Source organism: Labeo rohita, unplaced genomic scaffold (genome assembly GCF_022985175.1).
Source record: "Labeo rohita strain BAU-BD-2019 unplaced genomic scaffold, IGBB_LRoh.1.0 scaffold_515, whole genome shotgun sequence".
Classification (NCBI taxonomy): domain Eukaryota; kingdom Metazoa; phylum Chordata; class Actinopteri; order Cypriniformes; family Cyprinidae; genus Labeo; species Labeo rohita.
The window spans coordinates 29,246-55,427 of NW_026129436.1; the positions used below are offsets into that span (position 1 = coordinate 29,246).

A 26,182-nucleotide genomic window follows, 5' to 3' on the forward strand; every position below is an offset into this window, starting at 1 on the left:
GAAAATGTGCCAACTAAAATAAGTTACACATAGAGTACATCAGATTATGGAAATTTCACTATTCTATATGTACAGTAAACTGAAAAAAATTGATCTGTAACCATTTTTTTTACAGTATGTGTACTGCGTTTTTGCAGAACTGAGAAATGACTGCCTAGAGATATAGTATTATGTCAGAAGACCAAGAAACTACTATAGTACTGTATACTGTAATGAAATTTGGCCAAATGTGCAGAAAAATGTGCATAATTATTATTTTTATTTTATTTTTTTCTCTGGACTGTATTGTGGTATTGTGGCATACCAAGTTCATATACAATTCTTCGTTATTTGGACTTTTCTAGTGATTATTATCTACTGCAAGATAGATATTTTACAGTAGTAAAATGAAAATCATTTATTTTCCCCAAAAGTTAATTGCTGATTTATACATCTGTATCTGTTTTTGTTATAGTGTTATTGATCTTGTAAGTTTTCACTGGCAGAAAAGTCATCAGTGCATTTAAATTGTGTGTAAGCATTTCAGAACACCTGTGATAACTAGACTGAAAAGTTTGAAAGATAAATGTATGCTGGCTTGTCTTAAAGTCTTGTTTAAAAACATAACTAGTTTGGTCAGATGTTCTAGGTTTGCTAAAGGGTTGCTAGGATATTCTGGGTGGTTGCTAGGCTCATGCTATGCAGTTGCTGGCGTGTTGCTAGAGTACATGGTTGATAGTGTATTCTGGGTGATTACAGACATTTCCACCTCTGTTAATAATAGAAAATCGAACATTGTTTTCAAAACTGATCCATTTTCAGTGCTCTCATATTATTGTATTTCTTCCCAGTGTAGACTATAAGCAGCTTTCTCTAACGCAAAGGAGATTATAATGTTGTTTTACCCGACGCTGATGTACACAACTAACATTAAATCTGATGAAGACATATATTGCTTTCGGTTAGTGTCCTTATCTTTGTATCATGGCTTGTGTGACGCTGTGCTGTAAATACTGTAAAGGGTTTCCCTCATACGTCACACTCCGGGATTCCCCAAGGACGTGGAACACGTCTCAGTGAACTAATGCAGTGATATAAGACCTCAGATCTCAGAGTACTGTAACGCGCTGAGTAGAGGCTAAAGGATAGCTCGTTTAACTCAAGTTGCAGCAGTAATCTGCTAAACTGCACACAGGCCGCATTCCACATCTTCAGCTTTATTCTCCTGGCAACTGCGTTACTTATTAAAATAAGACAGTTTAAATGAGCAACAGAAATTAAAAGTAAAACCATCGCACCCGCACACATGCGGTACTCGTGGCATATGGCTGCAGACTGCACAGAACGGAACTCTGCTCTTAAAGGAGCCACACCATTTTCACTCGTTACAGTACACTTTATTGATGATACGACCTATGTAGACTACAGTTAATCAGATGTAGAATGTGAATGAACGCACAAGGTTTCATGCCGTTTCTGTAAAAAAAAAAAAAAAGTTTCACCCAGCTCAGTGGGCTCACACAATGATAGCCATTAAAAGACCAAACTCATAATACACCGACCACACTGATGATGCAAACTATAAACAGACAGATGCAACGCGCAAAACTGCACGTGAAACATATTTCCCATAAAAGGACCCATACGATTTTTTTTTTTTTTTTCCTTACACCTGGACGTGACTCTCCGCAATCTCTGATCAAATCGGTCGGGCTTTCTCTGTATTAGAAACCTTTTGAAGTCACTATTTGAAAGTATTCGTTTACTGGATCCGTGGACCGAAAAATTTACAGGGGTTCACCGGTTTAAGAAATTTTAAGAAATTAAAAACCTGTTTCCTATTAAGGTATTGGTTTCGTTACTGATATAAACCAGTAATCAATAATAATTATTATTTCATCACTCTGCGCGGCTCCGCCTGACATGCTCTCGTGAATGAACTGTCAGCGTCCTCTCTGACTGGAGTGCAGGAGACGGAGCGGGTGCATCATCGAACATATCTCAAAGGAAGACGGCGCCACGGTCCTGACCAGTGGCGGTTCTACACTTAATTGCTCCCCGGGCGAGACTCCCTCCCGGCGCCCCACAGAAGCGCTTAGCGCTTAGCGCTTGCTCGATTTCTGAAAATCAGTTTTTGTGAATGAATGACCTCTGCTACAACTGGTCGCTTTGGCCTTCATCAGCCGCTTGCGCCACCTCCTGGTGAGCCACTGATAGCAGCTGGAGATCATGTATCAGTGCTCTACTCCTATTCCTGCAGTTCCTGGATATGAAATGCCGAATTTTCCGTCGAATTTGAACCACTGAATTTGTGGAAGCGAATTTGTAAAGTGAAATAAAATGGACCAAAATTTGCCTGTCCAATATATCGTATTTTATATTTGGGAAGTGAATTCTGGTAGGTAAATATGAATTTCTGAATTTTTAGTTATGGAAATGTGTGTGAAATATTTTGAATTGAAAAAATGCAAGCACTGTTAATTCAATGCATTATTTTTTCAGTTGCATTTCAACATCCTTTTTTGTTTCAAAGACATTTGTCATTAATTTTCTTCCATACGATAGCTCCGAAGCAGGGGGAGGAGCAAGATGGCGGAGTGAGCAGTCGTAAAAGTCACAGGGTCCGACAGAAAAAGTGATTTTGACATCCAAAACAGTTAATTTTGAATAACGGTCACCCCTCAAGGTATTGTAAGGTAAACAACACTCGTGAAAGACTATTGTGCGACACTTTTTTGAAAAGACACAAAATAATACAATCGAAAAAAAAAATGGCTAATACTCAGGACCAAGCTAGCCTCAATGACCACGACTACAGCATGGACGGGATACGTGAGGCATGTTTTGACGAACTTATTGAAGAAGAGATGCAGATGGCAAAACCTCTGAGCGACCACAATCCGTTTCAGAGTCCAAATCCAAAAAAAATGAAGAGGAGAGATGAATCAAAAAAAGTAAACATGGAAAGCATATACAATGCTATTCACGCTCTGTCACAATGCGTTCGAAAGAAAGTTTGATAACTTTGAACATCGCATCCAGAATAACGAAAAAGAGGTGACAGAAAATAAAAATGAAATAATTCAACTCAAAGCGCAGGTGGATAGGCTGACAAAAGAGAACAAGGAGCTGAAGGAAAGATGCCGGGAAATCGAGCGATATGGAAGACGATGGAATCTAAAATTGATCGGGTTACCGGAGAAGGAAAACGAGGATACAAGGGAGATGGTGATCGGTATTCTCACAAGAGTGATTCCAATTTCAGTGGAACAACTACGAGACAAGGTTGATTCTGTCCATCGTCTGGGAAAGAAAGATGATCCCGCCTTCAACATGAGACCACGACCGATCATCGTGCAGTTTGGTATGCGGACGACGAGGGACGAGATCTGGAGGAGGTCGAGGGAGGCCAGAGTCTGCAAGGAGCTGCATGTCCAATTCAGACAGGACTGGTCAAAAGAAGACCGTGAAGCCCGGGCAAAGCTGTATCCGACGGTACAGGAGGCCAGACGTAACGGGAAGAAAGCTTACTTGAAGGAAGGGTATGCTATTATAGATGGAAAAAGAGTGGAGGCACCTTTCACAGGTTAAGTTTAGTGTCATCACCTTGATTCAGAAAGTTTGATTATGGGGACTGTTACTGTTAATGTCAAAGTTGAAATCTATGACAGATTGTTCATTCCTGCCTTAAATCCTATTTTCTAAGAGCATCTTAGAGCGTGTACTCAGTTTCATTAGCATGTCTATTGTCTTTAGTTCTTTAAATGTTCGAGGTTTAAAGAATAACATTAAGCGTAAGGCCATTTTTTTATTTTGTAAGGAAGTCAAAGCCAATTTTGTTTTGTTACAAGAGACACATTCTAATAAGGACGATGAAAAATTCTGGAAGCAACAATGGGGAGACAATATTTTGTATTCACATGGAACTTCTCATTCTGCAGGAGTGATGATTTTATTTTTTAGGTTTGTGGGGAAAATTATTGATTATAAAAGTGATGAAGCAGGTCACTGGCTAATGGTTGTGGTAGAAGTATTTGATTTTAAAATGATTTTGATTAATGTATATGGGTACAACAACAGGTCTCTCAATAAAAACATGTTGTTAAAGTTAACTCAATCTATTAGGGAATGGAGTGCAACTTATGGTACAGATAGCATAATAATAGGAGGTGATTTTAACATAGCACCTAATTCCTGGCTTGACAGAAAACCTCCCAAGGGGTTACAACCAGAATATAATGACATGTTAAACAATTTCTGTCTATCCAATAACTTGGTAGATTATTGGAGAGTGACATACCCTAATACAATGCAATTTACATGGATCAGCCCAGCAGATGCTAACCTTTGTTCTAGGTTAGATTATTGGCTTGTGTCTCCAAATATTTCTAATCTTACACCCAAATGTGAGATTCAATCATCTCCTCTCACGGACCATTGTCTCATTGGTTTGTCACTTTCAATAGTCAAACAAAAACAAAGTTCAAACAATATTTGGAAATTTAATAACACCTTGCTGCTGAACGAAGAATTCTGTAGCCAGATTAGAATAATATGTCTTGAAATTAATGACATGGATTTGTCAGATATAAGCAAATGGGAGTGGTTTAAATTTCAAGTAAAGCAACAAGCTATTGAAACTGGAAAGAAAATAGCTGACAATCGTAAACGTAAACAAAAAGAAATAGTTGAAAAGATAAGTTTATTATGTGGAAAACATAGCATAACTGTAGAAGAGACACAAGAGTTACACATGCTTCAGAACCGCTTAGACGTTATTTACATGGAGAAGGCAAAAGGTGCCTTTGTAAGATCAAAAGCCAAATGGATTGAGCAGGGAGAAAAAAACTCATTATATTTTTATAGCCTTGAAAAACGGAGGCAGACTAAAAAATGTATAACAAAATTAAACCAAAATGGAAACATTATTCAAGACACAAATAAAATAACAGAGGAAGTATGTCAATTCTATAGCAAATTATATAAGAAAAAATTTCAGAGTGACGAATGTGATGCATTCATGAATAGTGTAAAAGAAAATGTAACAAAACTAACAGATGAAGACAAATTTTTACTAGAAAGAGATGTAACCTTAACAGAAATTGAAACAGCTTTAAAACAAATGAAAAATGGTAAATCACCGGGCATTGATGGTTTATCTATAGAATTTTTTAAGACTTTTTGGACAGATATTAAAAATTTATTATTTAATGCGTATCTTGATTGCATAAAAAATGGTCAGTTATCCCCTACAATGAAAACTGGTCTGATAACCTTGTTGCCCAAACCCAATAAAGACTTATTATTATTAGATAATTGGAGACCTATAACTCTACTTTGCAATGATTATAAATTACTAGCTTTAGTATATGCTAACAGAGTAAAAAATGTATTGAACAATTTAATAGACAAATTTCAGTCAGCTTTTATTAAAGGTAGACATATTCATAACAATGTGAGACTAATTATGGACATGTTAGATTACCAGAGCCTTATTAACACAGAAAGCCTGATATTGTTTATTGATTTTTTCAAGGCATTTGATTCTATCGAACATGACTTTTTACTAAAATCACTTCAACTTTTGGGGTTTGGCAACAACTTTTGTAAGGTAATCAGAATGTTTTATGACCAAATATATAGTTATATTTCACTTCAATCAGGCATCACTCCAAGAATCAATGTCTCTTGTGGAATAAGACAAGGGTGCCCAATTTCACCAAAATTATTCATTCTCTGTACGCAGCTTTTGGCCTGTTTTGTAGTAAATAATAAAGACCTTGAAGGGATAAAAGTTTGTGACACCGAATTGAAAATGAGCCAATTTGCTGATGATACAGTGATATTTTTAAAGGACAAATCAATTCTTCAGAAGGCTTTAAATGCGATTTCTGTTTTTTCAAGGGCATCAGGCCTTTGCCTTAATCTAAAAAAATGTGAAATACTGCCCTTGTACAATTGTATTGAGACAGACTTGGAGACGATTACAGTTAAGAATGATGTTAAATACTTGGGAATTCATCTATCTAAAAACTTGGCAACAAGAGAATCTAAAAATATTACAGAGAAAATTGAAGAAGTAAAAAGAAACCTAAATCTTTGGTTAACAAGAGACTTAACTATTTTAGGACGTAACCTATTGTCAAAATCAGAAGGGATTTCTAAATTAATCTACCCAAGCTATTCTCTCTATATTAGTTCACAAAACATAAGAAAAGCAAATACTATAATTTACCAATTCATATGGCGTAATAAAACACACTACATTAAAAAATCACAACTTGTAAAGGACTTTAATAAAGGGGGTCTAAAAACAATTGATTTTGAATCTATGGTTGGAGTTTTTAGAGTTAACTGGGTAAAAGCGTTTTTAGATAAACCTGATTCTATATGGTATCATATTCCTAAAAATATTTTTGATAAAGTGGGAGGCTTAGAGTTTCTTTTAAAGTGCGATTTCGAGGTATCTAAATTGCCAGTAAAACTGTCTGAATATCATAAACAAGTTCTTCATTACTGGAAGATGGTATTTGCCCATAATTTTTCATCACATGGCTCCACCTTGTGGAACAACAGAGTGATAACAATAAGTAGAAAAACACTTTTTTTCAGGAATTGGTTTGAAAAGGGAATTATTTTCATCACAGATATATTAGATGAACAAGGTCATTTTCTTAGGTTTACGGATTTCAAAACAAAATTTAATATACTAAGTTTAAGAAGGGATTATAATAAGGTATGTAAAGCAATACCAACAGCCCTATTAAATTTAATACAAAACTATTTACATTATTCCAAAAGTCAAATAAATTTGCCTAAACTACAACTTAACCAAATTCCCATAAATAGCAAAAAATGTAATAATAATTGTATTAGCAAAATATTTAAAGGTAAACTATTTCATGATTTTGACCAACAGAAGAACCAACATAACCTAGATGTGCTCTGTCTGACAGAAACCATGGCTAAAACCAGACGATTACATTATTTTAAATCCAAGTAAGTTATTACTCAAACTCATTCTCCTCAATTCTGAAAAAAATACAATTTATTGGACCTAAAACCTCTGCATGTAATAACCTAAAACACTGTCTAATACTTGATGGCATCAAGAATCTAATACAAGAATGGCATCAATATTAGTTTTTTTTTTCCCGTCTGTATTCTGAGGTCACCGTAGTATGGGGTTAGAATCGTTGCATAATTCCAAATAAATACATTATGATCCACAAATAAATGTAAAGCGATTGACAAAAACAAAGCATATTCACAAAATAAATAGAATGAGATCCACAAATAAATCTTAGAGTTCCACAAACATGAATTATATTCACAAGTAAAAAAAATAGAATTGCAAATAAAAAACATATTCACAAATATTTTTTTTTATTTTACAACACAACTTTGCCCGGCATTTATATGTGAATCGCGTACTGTGCATTTGTAAATTGCTGCGCGTATTTGTGGATTTTGAAACATTTCAAGCGTCAAGACGCACACTGATCCACAAATGCATGGACTCCACCCACCTTCTACTTAACCCAATCAGATACCGGCCACGTGGGGCTGACTAATCGTTGCATGTTCTCGCTCCAACCAATCACGTTTTGCCTTACAATCAGTGCGGGACCAGCCGTAATTCAGGACAATTAACCAGTCTCTTCAAAATGGACGACTAGGACAGTGGTGCTCATCACAGCATTATTGTAATAATATCTAAAATAAAACAAGTAATGTTATGTGTAATGTAATCAGTGTTTCATGTATCACTGAGTCGATGCGTGTTTTGACCGTGAGTGTGTTTAGCAAACTGGTATTCTACGGTGACTGGGAGGGGAGGTCTTCGGTTCACTTAGTTTTGTCGTGGCCACGACATATAAACTCGTGAGAACGTAATAATATAACACAGCCACGAGATATTAATTTGTGGGAACGTCATATTATGTCGTGGCCACGAGATCGTTTTGTCGAGGTAACGATGTCGTGGCCTCCAGAGGCTATGTTGAGGGAACTTTCTCGTGGCCACGTCTTATTATGATGAGGAACGGCATATTTTTCTCATGCAAAAACAAACCTTCGTGACCATAGCAACCTGGGATTATCAGAGTTGTTTAAAACATTTGTACTAACATGAAACATTTAATTTAATATTTGTATATTCTTCTTCTTCTTCTTCTTCTTCTTATTATTATTAAAGAATGTTATGTAAGATCGAAATGAAGGGAAAATATAAAAATATAATAATAGGCTAATAATAATGATGTTGATGAAGATGATGGTGATAATAATGGCCTAATAATAATATACAAATATTTTGAAGACGATTGAGGGATGGGTAAAAATGTTTTCTTGTATGCTATATGTTATTTAGACTACTTTAGGTAACGTTTATTCATTATAAACTTAATATGAATGCTGTTTACATTGCGTGCAATATAATAATTTATATTATAAAACAATAAAAGAAATTATGAAATAATCTATAATAATTAATATAATAATTTATTAATTCAAAATAAAATAATAATGAATCCATCTCTGATAATCCCGGGTTGCTATGGTCACGCAGGTTTGTTTATGCGATAAACTCGTGTCCACAAGAAAAATATGTCGTTCCCTCAACATAAGTCGTGGCATAAGTATGTCATTACCTCGACAAAACGATCTCGTGGCCACGATGTAATATCACGTTCCCACAAATTAATATCTCGTGGCTGTGTTATATTATCACGTTCTCGCGAGTTTATATGTCGTGGCCACGACAAAACTAAGTGAACCGAAGACCTCCCCTCCCGGTCACCGTAGAATACCAGTTTGCTAAACACACTCACGTTCAAAACACGCATCGACTCAGTGATACATGAAACACTGATTACATTACACATAACATTACTTGTTTTATTTTAGATATTATTACAATAATGCTGTGATGAGCACCACTGTCCTAGTCGTCCATTTTGAAGAGACTGGTTAATTGTCCTGAATTACGGCTGGTCCCGCACTGATTGTAAGGCAAAACGTGATTGGTTGGAGCGAGAACATGCAACGATTAGTCAGCCCCACGTGGCCGGTATCTGATTGGGTTAAGTAGAAGGTGGGTGGAGTCCATGCATTTGTGGATCAGTGTGCGTCTTGACGCTTGAAATGTTTCAAAATCCACAAATACGCGCAGCAATTTACAAATGCACAGTACGCGATTCACATATAAATGCCGGGCAAAGTTGTGTTGTAAAATAAAAAAAAATATTTGTGAATATGTTTTTTATTTGCAATTCTATTTTTTTTACTTGTGAATATAATTCATGTTTGTGGAACTCTAAGATTTATTTGTGGATCTCATTCTATTTATTTTGTGAATATGCTTTGTTTTTGTCAATCGCTTTACATTTATTTGTGGATCATAATGTATTTATTTGGAATTATGCAACGATTCTAACCCCATACATGCTCTATAAGCAGCCAGCAGAGGGCAGATGTCTGATGCATTTACAGTCTTTTAGCACTAAAATTAAATATTAGGTATATAAGAAGGCCCGAAGATTTGATATTTGTGGTCTCTCACGTACAAGTTTGCCCTGTTATAGTTTACTTGCACATTCCAATCCTGGAAATGTGAAGAGAGTTCATTAATTGCTCCACAAAGGATGTAAGACAGAGGAAACATCCTGATGATATTTTGAGCAAGATATTAATCACATTATACATTTTAACAGATTTCATGTGTGGTGATGACTGTCTGGAGTCCTGAAACATTACTCTCCTCTTCTCAAGAATCTTTGTTTATTAATTATACTCAGACAAAATTCACTAGCAGATCCGCCTGCCTTTTCCTCCAAATCTGACACCGCAACATTGACAAACTAGTGAAATGGCCCAAACATTATATCCGTTTATGAGCTTTAAGAGGAACTGAAACCTCTAAATATAAAATGTAAGTAAATGTTCACAGAATTGCCATTATTTTCCTGTAGGTCAGTGATACATACTCATCTGCATCAACATGTGACTAAATTCTTCACTTCATCTTCACAGGAAGTGCTGTGCTGTTTGATGAAACTCTTGTGCTCTTGCACTAGTGTGAGGAGTTTTGCCTCTCTTCCGTTTCGCTGTATACCTGCTGTCACAGATGCCACAGTTTGTCGTCTAAAATAAAATTATGCCGTTAAAACAGCCCATGAGACATCAGTGGTCCAAGTTTATGATGCTACGAGAATACTTTTTGTGCACAAAGACAACAAAAATAATGATATTATCCAACAATTCTTCTCTTCTGTGTCAGTCCTTGACACAAGTTCATGAAACAAAAAGTATTCTTGTAGCTTCATAAAATTGCAGTTGAACCACTGATGTCACACAGATTATTTACCAAAGTTCTTACTACAGGAACATTTCAGTTCCCTTGCTGTCTTTGGAGGGTCAGAAAGCTCTTGGATTTCTACTGTCGTCTATATTGAAGGCAAGGCTTTTGGCGACATACTGAGAGCAGAGAGCTACTCACAATCTCACCAGCTGCACTGTACAGCTGAAACCATAACTCAAATTACATGAAAAGGCCTACATTAGAACATCACCTCGTGATTTTACTGTTTTTCAAAACTATCCTTAATGCTTGTGGCTGTGGGTGTAAATGTACAAAACAACAGTTTCAGAACAATTCCAAAAGTACTTTTCTCTCTAACAACAGAGCTCTAACGACTTGCATGTACTCAAAAAATAAGCTAAAAATCTTGGAATTAATCTGTTTTTCTTCCTATTTTTTTGTGAAACTCTGTAAAGAGTTTCGTTTCATCATTTCTTCTTGAAGTGTGAAATGAGTGTTAAAACACAGGAAGTGTCTGTTTTAGATGACACAGGACAGCAGTTATTTTATTAATGTGTCAGTATGGGCTCCAGTGCGCTGCCTCTCATTCTCTGTAAGTATTTTATTATATTCTACACCCGTGTGCAAACTCAGTTCCTGAAAGGCCAAAGTCCTGCAGTGTTTCCAACCTTGTTACCTGTAGTTCTCAAATCAGCTAAAATTTGCAGGGCTTCAGACCTACAGGAACTGAGCTTGGCTGCTCTCCTCTACACCGTCTTCAGATGTAGATCAATTTCAACAGGTTGTGCTGTGTGTAGGAGGGTTTATAACTTTAGTCTCACTGGTAATTGTATTCTTCTTATTATTTATTTATTTTTGCCATTTGTTGCCTTCGTTGTGAAGGGACAGATCACAAATGACAGGAAGTGAAGTGTTTGGGCAGGTGGGGTTAGCAATGGTGCTGTATGTCGGCATGCTGCCCACAAGACTATCAATTTTGTATTGTTCAAATTCAATGTGATGATATGTTAAAGTATATGGTAATGTATTTGGACATGTAAGTCACACTTAAAGGGTTAGTTCACCCAAAAATTAACATTTTGTCATTAATTAGTCACCCTCATGTCACCCAAACCTGTAAGACCTTTGTTCATCATCAAAACACATATTAAGATATTTTTTTATTAAATCCGAGAGTTTTCTGCCTCTCAGCAGACAGCAAGGGAACTGAAACTTTCAAGGCTCTTTCTTCTCCTGCGTCAGCAGCAACACACGTCATGGTGCTCTCCTGAATGTGTGTCAAAGACTGACATGGAAGAGAAGAAATTGTCGAACAAAGTAATCATTTTTATTTTCTTCGTACACAAAAGTATTCTTGTAGCTTCATTTAATTACGGTTGAACCACTGGTGCTACATGGACTTTTTTTTAACAATGTCCTTACTATGTTTCTGTGCCTTGACCATGGTAGTACCCTTCTGTCTCGGCTCTCAGATTTCATCAAAAATATTTTAATTTGTGTTCCAAAGATGAACGAAGGTCTTACAGGTTTAGAACCACATGAGGGTGACTAATCAATGACACCCTCTGTTTTTTTTTGTTTTTTTTTTAATTTCATTGCATTAGACATGTCAAACATGTCTAACCAAGTGCCAACAAATGATGCTCAAGCTTGTTTTTTTTTTTTTAGAACTAACTTCTGTTTTCTGAAACACTTTCAATTATTTTTAACCAGTTGGTTTCAACATCATTTTTAGCAGATGTATGATGTCAGTTCTGCTCATGTTCTTAGCAGAAAAAACACAGCTGTAGTTCATCACATTAACACAGTGTATAAACATGTTCAACTGATGTTTGACAATCTGAATTATTAAAAAACACAGTTATGATACATCATATTTATTATCATGCTTTTATTAAGTGTGTAAATTCTAGGGCTAGGCGGTATACCTTTTCATACCGAATACTGGTGTTTTTTTTTTTTTTTAATGATATTCATTTTTCACATACCCCAATACCGGTGAGCGTGTGCGTACAAAGCGTCGGGAACACAGAGCGGTGGAACGTCCCGCCGCGGGACATTGTTTGAGAGGGGGATTGTTTTGCAGTGGTACCAAACAAGCTGTATGCGTCTGCATGAGAGCGGTGGAAGCACGGCCTGTGTGTGTTGAGCGGTGAACAGCATGGACGAAGAAAATGTCACAGACAAAGAGGAACTTCTTCCGAAAAGAGGAGCCATGTCAGTTGTGTGGAAATACTTCGGCTGTAAAAAATCTGACGTCGATCAAACAACCATCATATGTAAATGTTGTCGGGCTAAAGTTGTAGCCACAGGAGGCAACACAAGCAATTTGCTTCACCACCTCCGCCACAAACATGTCCTGGAATATGAAGAATGCATGAAACTAAGATCTGCATCCTCTTCCACATCTGCAGGTAACGATAAAGTTGGCACAGCAACACAAAACGCGACTCAGACGTCACTCAAAGACGCGTTTACTAAGGGGACTGTTTAGTTGTTTAAGAAGTTTTCAAGTTAAACTTCTTTTATATTTTAAATACTTGAATACTGCCTGGTTGGACTTGAAGTAATATTATTAATGTTTCACAAAGTGAAAAGTTTCACTCCTTTTGTATTTACCTGTTTCAGGTAATTTGCCTTAATGAAAGTCCAGTGGATAAAGTTTTCATTTTGCAGTTACAGGGGACATATTGTTTACATTGTAGCCAGCCTAAAGATGTTTTCAAGTTGCAAAACTTGCACAATAAAGTGTTGTGTATTTTGACTGCAAGTCATGAATTCTGATTTCTTCACCTCATTACAATTATGAGTGCCACTGTCACCTCTTGAACAGCAGCATTTTGTGAGACCAATCAAACCTGGGTTAATACTAGTCCGGTCAATGTAAGCCAATATACTGCAGTAATTATTCTCTAATTTATTAGGAAATGGGGTTAACACCTAGTAATGCATGGAAAAAAAATAAATACCGTCAAATATCGTGACATGGATATAATTTTGAAAAATACGGTGATATAAATTTTTGGTCATACCGCCCAGCTCTAGTAAATTCTTTTTGCGGTCACTGTAAAGTCACAAGTAATTTGATGGTGCATCAAACAGGAAGTGAGTGCATCTCAAACACTTTGACCTCATTTGTTTAGGGGCTTTGTAGCTTGCTGTGTTGCAGTGAAGAATCAGCGGTGTGAAACATTAAAGTGCCCCTATGTTGCGAATTTTGCTCAAAGGGAAATGTATATAAATAATTACAATTAATTATGATCAATTACAAATATTTATATCAGCTGCCAGTAGTAACTGTAGCAGAATTAATTTTCCATCAACTAATCTGTTCGCCCAGTGAACATTCAGTATAATTTTTATATCAACTCTAAGAAATTATATTTTCTTGGCCACAGAAAATAACTTTCTTAAAGTACCATTGCATTAGAGCATGTAGCTCGAATCGGAATCGTAAAGGGACATTAATTTGCAAAGCAGAATCAGAATCAACACTCATGTAATTTGTGCACAAGAGTTTTATTAACGAAGGACTAACACATAACTGATCTAAACAAACAAACAAACTCACTCATACATGGGGGAATGGTCAGTGAGAAGCAGTTAGAGAGAGACAAGGAAATGAAGCTATGAAAAGAGTCAGTTAACCACCTGTGAGAAACCATCAGTGCTGTCTACAGCTTATACTAAACCTCTGTTTTGTTTAGTTAAATGTACGATACTTGCATTGCCTTGGTCGTTGAAGAAGTGTCTGAATGCAGTCTTGGGTGAAAGTCTTGATGGTTGGAGCAGTGTTGGTTTTGGAATCGTGATCACGTCCTTCTGGGTCCGAAAAGTGATGAACTCCAAAGATGTTCTGACTCAATGGTGACTGGGAGTTTCTTCCCATGTGAAAATTGAAGAAGAACCAAGAGCTGAGAGGGACCCAGCTGAAGTCCTGTAATCTCTGGGGAATGGAAAGACAAGGCCGCAAGGCCTGGCACGTGCTTAGGGAAGTCCTGAAGAGTTCTAGCTCATCTTCTTAGGTTCTAAAAGAACCACTGACTGACTGAGGCGAGTCATGAAGATGAATTCCAGGGTTGAGTGGAAGCGTCTGGCTCTTTGTGGTCGAGAGCCACAGCTCTGTATGTTGGGCCTGTCGGGCACGCCCTGTGCCGGCTCAGGCTCCCCGTGGGTTCCTCCACACGGGCAGCAATCGGAAGACGTTGCAGACGAAGAAGACAGTGAAGAGAGAGAGACGATCAATCGTTTGATGCCTTTAAGCTTTAAAACACCTTTAAGCTTTAAGACCAGGAGGTCTAAGAACCAGTAGTAACTTTCACCTTTGGAGGGAAAGTTTATGACTCTTTGTCTGTGAGCATGGTATTTTGCATATGTAATTTGATTGGGTGTTGATGCAAAAAGTACTAAGGTTTCTTAAAACACTAATATGTTGCATAGGTATCAACATCTAATTTACACCATCTTTTAGATCATCAAAATACAAATTCTAAGAGACCAAACATGGCATAGGTGGGTTATAAGACTAGTCATCTATCATAACGCATGCATACAACAGTAGAAAGCCAAAGACAAATACAACAGACAAAATTAAAATACAATGCAGTAATACTGTACACAATGACCTGGGCTATGTGTGATAGGAAGGTCAAAGAAAGGTTTGTCTGTGAATAGGAAAGAGTCTATTTCTATAGGCATTGTGTCTTTCCTATGGGCAAATGTAACAGGGGCAAATGTGCATTCCTCTGGACAATAAAACCTCTTATCAGATAGTCGTCCTGGCAACTGAGCCCCTTTGGGTCTTAGTTGCTTTGGGGGGTTGTCTCCAGAGCTCCAGCATATAGCTGGCTTGTTGGGTTTAAAGACTATTTGTTAAATGTAACACTTAATGTATGTCTGATTGGTCCAGACACTACACCTATATGGATTATGAAAGGTTCATATTTTGGTTTTGGAAGTCCCCAAAAACAGGTTGACATGCATACAAGGTCAAAAAAAAAAAAAAATACTTTCATTGTCTCATAATATGCATTTATTTCTACCTATTTGCCTCCCAAACAAATTGCTCAATCATTCATATTTCCAAACCCCTCCTTTGCGTGATGCTAATCTACGGGGATTTTTCTGATGATCCAGTCTCTTGTGATTGGTCTACTGCGTGCAGCGCATGTCGGAAACGTAACGCCCATTACCTTCAGGGCCGCATTAACCATTGGGCTAGGCAGGGCTGAAGCCCCAGAGCCCGAGCAGGAAGGGGGCCCATGATTGGCTGTGGAATAGATTGAGCGTTGATTGCCAAAGCCCACCCACGCCCCCCACATATAAACGCTATACTGAGTTTTTGAGTTTTTCTGTACATTCCATGCATTACCATTAAAATGTCACATTTGAATCTGGCTTACAAATCAAATGCATTTATTCTAGATTTTACTTTTGAACAACCTGTGCACGCATCTCAGGTTACCACTGCGGCTAATGTCCACATCCACCTCTCTTCAGTTTGTTCTGGAAATTGTATGCAAAAGAACTTATATTCGATAAGTAAAAATGTCAACAATGTCACAAAAGCAACGACTAGGATCCAAATGCAAGTGAAGATATAGTTTATTTGCCACAGTGAAACAAACAGATGATCAGCGATCCTAAATAGTCCGTGCTCGTCAGGTCCGAAAGACCGTAATCCGGACAGCCGGTAACACGAGTCCGAGCAGGGCCGAAGCACAGCACAGCAATATCACTAAAAATCAGAGGAGAGGACAGGCAGATGTGAGCGAACACAAAACGAACTGACAAAGGACCGTGAACGAGCAACCCAGATAAAGGCAACGTAATGAGCAACAGGTGAACACCTGATTAGGAAGCGGGTTGCCAGACGCAGCAGACAACCCTGCAAAAACACACACACGCACAAACACAGACACAGGAATGAGCACCCGGACCCATGAACCGTGACAGTACCCCTCCTCTTAAGAGCGCCTCTCGGCGCTCCCAGGAGAACTTACCTGGCAATTGTAAACATCGATAAGAGAGTGATCTAATATGTCTCTCGCAGGCACCCAACTTCTCTCCTCCGGTCCGTAACCTTCCCAGTCCACCAAGTACTGAAACCCTCGTTCCCTCCGTCTCGAGTCCAAAAATACGCTTTACCGAATAAACAGGTTCCCCATCTACGAGGCGCGGCGGTGGGGGAACTGGGACAGGCGGATTAATAGCAGAATCAAAAACGGGCTTTAATTTAGAAACATGAAAGACGGTGAATTCTCCTGTACGCTGGAGGAAGTTTGAGGCGGACTGCCACCGGACTAATGATCTTGGTGACAGTAAGCGGGCCAATGAATTTGGGAGCAAGTTTACTACAAACGGTGCGGAGAGGAATGTTCTTAGAAGAAGCCACACTTTTTGACCAACGACGTAGACGGGAGGCTTCGACCGGTGGCGATCGGCCTGAGCCTTGGTGCGCGCCCCCACCTGGAGGAGAGTCTGTCTGGCTCTGTTCCAGGTGCGGCGGCACCTCTGGACAAAAGCGTGAGCGGAGGGAACCGCGACTTCGGATTCTGTACTGGGAAAAACAGGTGGCTGGTACCCTAAACTACATTCAAACGGAGACAGGCCCGTAGCCGATACTGGTAAAGAGTTATGTGCGTACTCAACCCATGACAGCTGCTGGCTCCATGAGGTCGGATTCTGTGAAACCAAACATCGTAACATACGTTCTAAATCCTGGTTGGCTCTCTCTGTCTGACTATTACTCTGGGGATGGAATCCAGAAGAAAGACTAACAGTCGCCCCTAATAGGTGACAAAATTCCTTCCAGAATTTGGAAACAAACTGAGGTCCCCTGTCAGAGACCACGTCCGTCGGGAGGCCATGAATGCGAAAAACGTGGTCAATGACAGCAACCGCCGTTTCTCTAGCAGATGGTAATTTGGGCAGAGGAATGAAATGAGTCACCTTCAAGAACCGGTCCACCACGATCAAAACCACCGTGTTGCCCTGAGAGGGCGGAAGCCCCGTAACAAAATCTAGCGAGATATCGGACCAGGGTCTCGAAGGAACTAACAGTGGCTGGAGGAGTCCAGCAGAGGGTCGATTGGAAGTCTTAGAAACAGCGCAGACAGAGCAAGCCAAAACAAAAAGCCGTATGTCACGAGCCATAGACGGCCACTAGAATCGCTGTCTTATGAGAAAAGTAGAGCGACTCACCCCAGGATGACAAGCCAGCTTGGAAGAATGACCCCATCGAATGACGTCGGACCGTAAACTCTCCGGTACAAACAAACAACCCGGTGGGCATCCAGGAGGGGGCGTTACCCCTTCAGAGGCCGTGCGAACCTTCAATTCAATCTCCCAAGCCACCACAGAGATGACCACCTTCTGTGGTAAAATGGGCTCGGGAGAAGATGAGCGCTCGGAATGGTCAAACATACGGGATAACGCATCGGGCTTGATATTTTTAGATCCTGGACGGTAATAGAAAAGTCGAAACGGCCGAAAAATAAAGCCCACCGAGCCTCTTGGCGGATCTGATGTACTCCAAATTCTTATGGTCGGTCCAGACGATAAAAGGAACCCCCGAACCCTCCAACCAATGACGGCACTCTTCCAAGGCGAGCTTGATTGCCAACAACTCCCTATTACCAATATCATAGTTGCGTTCGGCGGGAGATAAACGATGAGAAAAAAAACGCGCAGGGATGCACCCTGTCATCCGAGGAAGAATGCTGGGACAAGACCGCACCAACTCCCTCCTCTGAGGCGTCAACCTCCACCACGAACTGACGTGACGGGTCAAGGGCGATAAGGATTGGGGCTGAAACAAAGCAGTCCTTTAGTCTGGTAAACGCAACATCAGCTGCGTTAGACCACCTGAACGCAGTCTTGGTGGAGGTCAAGGCAGTCAGAGAAGAAGCTAGCTGGCTGAAATTGCGAATAAAATGCAGGTAAAAATTGGCAAATCCCAGAAACCTCTGCAGGGCCTTACGGGAATCTGGAATTGGCCAATCCACCACAGCCTTAACTTTATCGGGGTCCATGCGCACTCCCTCGGCCGACACGATGTATCCCAAAAAGGGAACCGACTGTACGTGGAAAACGCTTTTCTCCGCCTTGACATAAAGCCCATTCTCTAACAACCTCTGAAGCACTCGCCTGACATGCTGAACATGTTCCTGGAGAGAGTGAGAAAAAAAATCAATATGTCATCCAGGTAGACATAAATGAACTGATCGAGCATATCTCTCAACACGTCATTAACGAGGGCCTGAAAGACCACGGGGGCGTTGGAGAGGCCGAACGGAAGGACAAGATATTCAAAGTGCCCCCTGGGGGTACTAAAAGCGCTCTTCCATTCATCCCCCTCTCTTATGGGACCAAATGATAAGCATTACGGAGATCCAATTTCGTGAAAAACGACGCCCCCTGCAGACGCTCGAAGGCAGAAGACATCAGCGGCAAAGGATAGGTATTCTTAACCGTGATGCTTTTCAGCCCCCGATAGTCGATGCAAGGACGCAGGGAAGCGTCTTTCTTTTTAACGAAAAAGAACCCCGCGCCCGCCGGGGAAGAAGAGGGACGGATGATCTTGGCAACTAGAGAATCAGAAATATATTTCTCCATGGCCTCCCTCTCCGGGGTGGAAAGCGAGTATAACCTGCCTTTAGGTGGAGACGTACCTGGCAATAAATCTATAGCACAGTCGTAGGGACGCTGCGGAGGAAGAGAAGCAGCTCGAGACTTACTAAACACTCCCCTCAGGTCGAGGTACTCAACGGGCACGTTTGACAGGTCCAAATGCTCATCCTGAAGAACAGAATAAGAGACAGAAGAACAGGCAGATAATAGACAAGAAGCGTGACACTCATCACTCCAGGCAAGGACTGAATCATGACCCCAGCTAATGTGGGGCTTGTGTAGGGTCAGCCAAGGATGACCGAGAACTACAGGAACAGAAGGCGAGTTAGTCAGAAGAAACGTAATATTCTCTGTGTGATTGCCCGAGGTGACCAGTCTTATCGATCCTGTGGTGTGAGTGACAGGAGATAATGACTGACCACTGAGAGCAATGACTGAAATAGAATTCTTAAGGACAAATACAGGCACCTTAAGTTTACGAGCCAGATTAAAATCCAAAAAATTACCCTCAGCTCCTGAGTCTATGAGGGCTTCACAGCTGTATGTGTCCGAGTCCCACAGAATCTTAATCGGGAGGTGGGTAGCATCGCGGGAGGTTTTCTCCATAGCGAACCCGCCCGCCAGTAACCTCCTACTTACCGGTGGGCTCCGGCATTTACTGGACACTGGGCCACCATATGTCCAGCCTCCCCGCAATACAGACACAATCCACGGCTTCTGCGTCTCTCCCTCTCTCTCGGAGAGAGACGGGATCGGCCCATCTGCATAGGCTCCGAATCCGAAACCTCAACAGGCGCTTCAGTGGGGTTAAAAGTAGAATGGTCCAGGTGATCCGTAGCCGAAAGAAAAGGTGTGTGCCGACTCCTCCGCCGTAACCTAGCGTCCACGCGGATAGCCAAATCGATGAGCTCATCCAAAGAGGTGGGTAAATCTAGGGCGTAGATTTCGTTCTGTATGTGGGGCGCCAGTCCGTGCAAGAACATGTCCCACTGCGCCTCAGTGTTCCATTTGCACTCCGCTGCCAGAGTGCAGAACTCAATAGAATAGTCAGTAACTGTCCGGTGAGCCTGGCGTAACTCTGCCAAAATACGTGCCGCCTCTCTCCCCGAGGCCGCTCGATCAAAAACTTTTCTCAGTTCATCTGAAAAAGCCTGGAACGACGAAACACATTGGTGCTTGTTGTCCCAGACCGCAGTGCCCCAGAGGGCGGCCCGTCCAGAAAGTAACGTGATAGCGAAGGCTATTTTAGATTCCTCGGTGGGAAATGAAGAGGGCTGAAGAGAAAAGTACAGAGAGCATTTAGTCAAAAAGGCACGGCACAATTGAGGCTCACCAGAGTAAACAGTGGGAGAGGGCAACCGAGGCTCCGCAGAGTGGATGGTAGATGTCTCTGGAACAACAGGTGGACTGGGCGCAGTGGGCTGTTGAGTAGGCTCCATCTGGAGGCGCTGAAGCTGGGAGGTCAATTTAGAGACCTGCGACACTAGTGCTTGAACGGCGCGGCCCGTGCCGACTATCTGTTCCTCTTGTTGTGTCAATCTTGCGTTACTATTTTCTAAAAATTCTCTCAGCGGCACTCGCTGGATCCATCCTTTGGTCAGTTCGTTCTGTCACAAAAGCAACGACTAGGATCCAAATGCAAGTGAAGATGTAGTTTATTTGCCACAGTGAAACAAACAGATGATCAGCGATCCTAAATAGTCCGTGCTCATCAGGTCCGAAAGACCGTAATCCGGACAGCCGGTAACACGTGTCCGAGCAGGGCCGAAGCACAGCACAGCAATATCACTAAAAATCAGAGGAGAGGACAGGCAGATGTGAGCGAACACAAAACGAACTGACAAAGGACTGTGAACGAGCAACCCAGATAAAGGCAACATAATGAGCAACAGGTGAACACCTGATTAGGAAGCGGGTTGCCAGACGCAGCAGACAACCCTGCAAAAACACACACACACGCACAAACACAGACACAGGAATGAGCACCCGGACCCATGAACCGTGACAAACAAAGGGGGCTATCTAAAAAAATGAGGAGAGGGGAAAACATGGGTTAAATCCCCATCTAGATTATTTTACTAAAACCAATCATGCGTTAAAGTCGACCTGGCATATGGAGCAGTTAAAAACATAGCATCATCATTCCCACAGATTTTAGGTTAGTTTGATTATAAACTTGCTGGATGTATAGCCTATTGCTTTTTAAACAAATTTAACTGTTTAAGGACATTAGGCAGCAATGCAGAATTTTGGCAAATGCGCATGTTAAGATGATTTCAGCATGATACGCATGAATTAGCAAGAATTATTAAATTTCAATGCAAAAGTTTTGATAGGAAAAAAATCCTGTTTAAAGCTATATATATATATATATATATATATACACACACACAATAATGATATAATGATATATATATATATATATATATATATATATATATATATATATCATTGTATCATTATTGTGATGGGGGGCCCTGCAGTAAGTCATTGCCCCGCCCCGGGGCCCAGTGTGGTCTTAATGCGGCCTTGATTACCTTTACATTAAACACCCAAACAGCCATGGTTTATGCATTAGCCCAACGCAGAAATGTTTTGATAAAGCACTGCAGTTTTGTACACACATGGATTTACCCTCACAGAGCAGAGCGTCCTCTCCACATGATGCTATCCATGAAATGCAAAATGCCTCACATCTCTTGCCAAATGAAGCACTACATTCAAAATATCACAAACACATATCAAAAGCAAACATTTATCTTATGCTGTAAACGCCTTTGCCATAATATTATATTTTTGGATATATCATATACACGCAGTTATTCAAAACCTAAAGCTCTTCTTTCATGACCTGCTATGTACATTTCAGTACAAGATTGAAAGTAATTGGCAGAGAGATTCACCAAAAAAAAAAAAAAAAAAGCAAGATTAAAAACATACTTTTTTTACTGTAATCAAGTGTGGTTGTGAATACAGTATTACATGGTACAAAATAAAATAAATGCAAACAAAAACAGTATAATTTTGAAATATTTTTACTATTTAAAGTAACTTAATGTAATTTATTTCTGGGATTTCAAAGCTAAATTTTCAACATAATTACATTAGTCACATGATTCTTCAGAAATCATTTAAATATTCTAATTTGCTGCTCACAAAAACATTTTATTATTACTATTATTATTATTATTATTGTTGTTGTTGAAAAGAGTATTTTTTTCCAGGTTTCTTTTATGAACAGAAAGTTTAGAAGAACACCATTTATCTGAAATAGAAATCTTTTGTAACATTATAAATGTCTTTCATCACTTTTGGTGATTGGATAGCATCCTTGCTAAATAAAAGTATCAATTCCTATCATTTCTTTCCAAAAATAAATAAATAAATACTTACTGACTCCAAGCATTTAAATGGTATAGTGTATAATGTTACAAACATTTTTATTTCAGATAAATATTATTTTTTGGATATTTCTATTCATCAAAGAATCCTGAAAAAATGTGATCAACTGTTTTAAATATATATGACTGATTGAATATTTGCTGTATTTGGATCGCATAAATGCAGGCTCAGCGAGCAGAGGAGATTAAAAAAAAATCATCAAAATCAAAATCAAAACATTAAAAATCTTACTGTTCAAAAACTTTTGGTTGGTAGTGTACATCAACCATTGTTGCAGTTGGACAGAAGCCAAACATATTTTAGTAAAAGGTGTTTATTACAAAGCCTATTCTAAAGCCATGATTGGATGGTGTTTAGTAAAGCAATGAGTGTCAAAAGTGATGAGTTAGTGTGAGACACTGATGAATTAGTGTGGCATTTTGATTGGTTGTGTTTGAAAAATGAAATCAATATACTTTCTGATAGATTTTTGTGTTACATAAAGAATTGTATGTTGTGTTTTGCAAAAAGTGTTTTATGAGTCAAAAGACAATAATTAGTGTATGGTTTTGTAGATTTGGTGTGTGGTTTGGTGTGTGGTTCTCTGTGGTTTGAGTGTCAGAAATTGTGTGACAAATAAAGATTGTAAGCAAGTGAAAAAAAACTGCAATAGAAAAGCAAAAATACAAAGACAGCAAAACAAATATAAAAACAAAACAAGCAATGAAAAGCTAAACAGACAGCACTACAGAAATTGCCATCTCAGTGGTTGATGGGAATATTATCACGTGTTGAATGAATCTCAGTGGTTCAAAGTGCTTTTCTGGGCACTTTGAATATACTTCAAAATAAAATTCAATAGAGATGTTTCAGTTATTTGCATTGTGCTGAATGAATGTATCTGTATTTCTTCTGCTTCTAGCGTTGTTGTCCCTCATCCACGCTGGACTCACTCAAGGTACTGTGCAGTACTGCAGTACATTTGATTTAACAAATGTGAAATGTTTTGTAGTTCTTTGATGTCTATTTGCCCAAAATGCAGTGTTTTTGTATTTATTTTATGAGGAGGTTTTGAGTTCATAACAGTGATTGATACAGTGATACTGTAGGTGATCAACATTTACTCATATGTGTATTATTACAGCCAAACCTGTAGTGAAGGTGACGCCAGATCATCGTGTGTTCAGAGGAGAGACAGTCACTCTTACATGTGACATACAGGAAGGAAGAAACATTCAGTGGACATACAGCTGGTTTAAAAATAGATACAATTACTATCCATACAGAACAACAACAGCAGAGATTAGTTTCAGAGCTGATTATCTGTCTGATAGTGGTGAATACAGCTGTATAGGAGAGAGATCAGACTCACAGAGATCAGACATCAGTGCTGCTGTTACACTGACTGTATCAGGTGAGTGATCATATTCACATCTGTTTATTGCTTGTTTAAATAATTATTTTTTGCTCCAGGGTGCATGTTTAGCATTAAAAGTTCTTTAGTAAGAGTTCATTTTTAAAACTTATTCACAAAGCTGCTGAGACCAATTTTTACTAAGGAATTGGGAGAAATCTTAAACTAAGAGAAAGGGCAGGGTTAACCTTATTGCTATGGATGATGTCACTAAGCTTACTAACTAAGCCACTCGCTCTATCTTTAATCTAGATAAATGTGTGCTATTGAGTGTTGGTGAATAAGCTAATAGCACATAAAGGTGCCAGCGATCACTGCCATTTTTTCCTGATTCCACAACATAAAATCCCCTGTCATTTCTGCTCATACAGATAAGAGTAATACATCATTCTACTTTTATTTGTGTACTCTCACTATATTAACAAAACACTGTGGTTTTGTAAAATAAAGAAAACAAACATGATGTGCTTTCTGCTGTCTCTGTGAACTGAAGCAGATCACAAAAATGAACCAAAACTCAACAAATACTTGCCTCACAGACATGTAAAATATATTAATAGAAAGCTAGAAATGTCCAGATTTATGGGGGGGGCTAATGGTTAGGGAGTTGGCTTGTAACCGAAAGGTTGCGGGTTTGAGTCCCAGGTCCGGCAGGGATTGAAGGTGGGGGGGATCTGTCTCCACCCTCAATACCACGACTGAGGTGAGTCCCTTGAGCAAAAATGCAGTTAAATGCAGAGCACAAAATCCGAGTATGGGTCACCATACTTGGCCACACGTCACGTCCTTTCCTTTCCTAAATGAACCAACCTACAGGGCATGCTGTCACATGTCACTTACATTCTTTTAAGGTAAATAACAAAACATGTATACACTGTAATTATAAAACAATGCAACATATTGTAATAGACGTGTGAAATTAATGTGGATAAAATTTGTTTTAAAAAAAATACTCTGAACCCCACATGAATTTAGACAAACTGAGAAAGTCAAAAAATGTTAGGTTGCGCCCTGTGCTCCCCTACTCTATTGTTATGTAATCATATGAGAGGTGCATTTCTTTCTAAAGGTGGGAGATGGTGACTCAGTACTGTCAACTTTATCTTTGCAGCAAACAATGATTCAGTAAAACATTAGTTTATTAATAAGTAATTAAAAATAACTCCTTGTTATGTTTTTTTTTTCATCACATTCATTAATTTTGCCAGTGCTTTGCAGAAAGCTTCATGTATGCGCTTGAGTGTGGAATAAACGCTCTTTATGGATTTACAGGGGTTGGACAATGAAACTGAAACACTGGCCAATATAGTGTTGGAGGTTTCATGGATATGTTTGCACAGCCTGGTGGCCTATCTTCACTGATTGCACACTGCACCAGTAAGAGCAGAGAGTGAAGGTTGACTATGTGCACCCAGTGGATCAAACATTGTACCCTGAAAGTAGTGCCTTGTATCAGGATGATAATGCACCAATACACACAACAAGGCTGGTGACAGAGTGGTTTGATGAACATGAAAGTGAAGATGAACATCTCCCATGGCCTGCACAGTCACCAGATCTGAATATTATTGAGGGATGTTTTGGAAGAGCGAGTTAGGAAAAGTTTTCCTACGCCAGCATCACGTAGTGATCTGGCCACTTTTTTTTTTTTTTTTTTTTTGCAAGAGGAGAATAGCTTAAAATCCTTCTGGCTACTGTGCAGGACTTATATTTGTCATTCCCAGGATGAAATGATGCTGCATTGGGCACAAAAAGGCTCAACAACGTACTAATTGTTTTTAAAAAAACAGGTGTTTCAGTTTTATTGTCCAACCCCTGTATGTCTTGACTAAATTGTACATGAAAAGGACAATTCAATTAAAGGGAAATTATCATAAAATGTTTTTGAAATGTTTACGTTGTGAGGGGAAATGCTAGCAACTGCCATTTTAGAATGCTTTGTGATTTGGTTTTTGTGACTTGGGAGTCCACCTTACTACCCCTAACTTAACTTTTTAGACTACCCCTAACTTTTAGAACCTGATTTTAGTTTTAAAATAATGAAATACTCCTAAAGCAAAAATGTAGGAGTTTCTCCTAGATCTGCAAGTTAGGGGCTACTTTTAGCATTAAGATGTTTTGTGAATATGGTCCCTGATTGATTCTTACTCTCATTGCAAAGTCTTGTTTGTGTTTTACACTGTATTTCTGAGCGCTCTCGTTGGTTTTTGTGTCATGGTTTGATTTTCTGCCTGGTTTCCTGGATTTCCCTCTGGTGTTTCTATTGTTTGCCCAGTGATTGACCATTTGCCTACTCTATGGATTACGATTACGAGCTATTCCTTAATAAAGTTGTGTTCCTTAATAATGATTTGTTACAATTAGCAGGTTTAGGTGTATTTAATTAAGGTTGAATCGATATTCTGCAGAGCTACAGCTCCCTTGGTTAAAGTGGATTAAATGGAATAACTAATGGA

At 39.2% G+C, this 26,182-nt stretch overlaps 1 protein-coding gene across 1 annotated transcript; it reads left to right on the forward strand.

Moving 5' to 3' along the window:
- The first annotated feature begins 10,814 nt into the window (after positions 1-10,814).
- Positions 10,815-23,743, forward strand: LOC127160978 (sialoadhesin). Its single transcript, XM_051103625.1, has 3 exons — positions 10,815-10,892; positions 23,235-23,270; positions 23,457-23,743. Exons 1-3 carry the CDS (start codon positions 10,862-10,864, stop codon positions 23,732-23,734), a joined length of 345 nt encoding a protein of 114 aa, XP_050959582.1. The 5' UTR covers positions 10,815-10,861; the 3' UTR covers positions 23,735-23,743.
- Positions 23,744-26,182: the final 2,439 nt, after the last annotated feature.

Excerpts from the sequence above, each read along its gene's own strand:
- LOC127160978 (XM_051103625.1), top strand. The coding sequence starts at position 10,862 with ATGGGCTCCAGTGCGCTGCCTCTCATTCTCT. Across the intron at positions 10,893-23,234 it reads TGCGCTGCCTCTCATTCTCT|CGTTGTTGTCCCTCATCCAC; the intron begins GTAAGTATTTTA and ends TTCTGCTTCTAG. Across the intron at positions 23,271-23,456 it reads CCACGCTGGACTCACTCAAG|CCAAACCTGTAGTGAAGGTG; the intron begins GTACTGTGCAGT and ends GTATTATTACAG.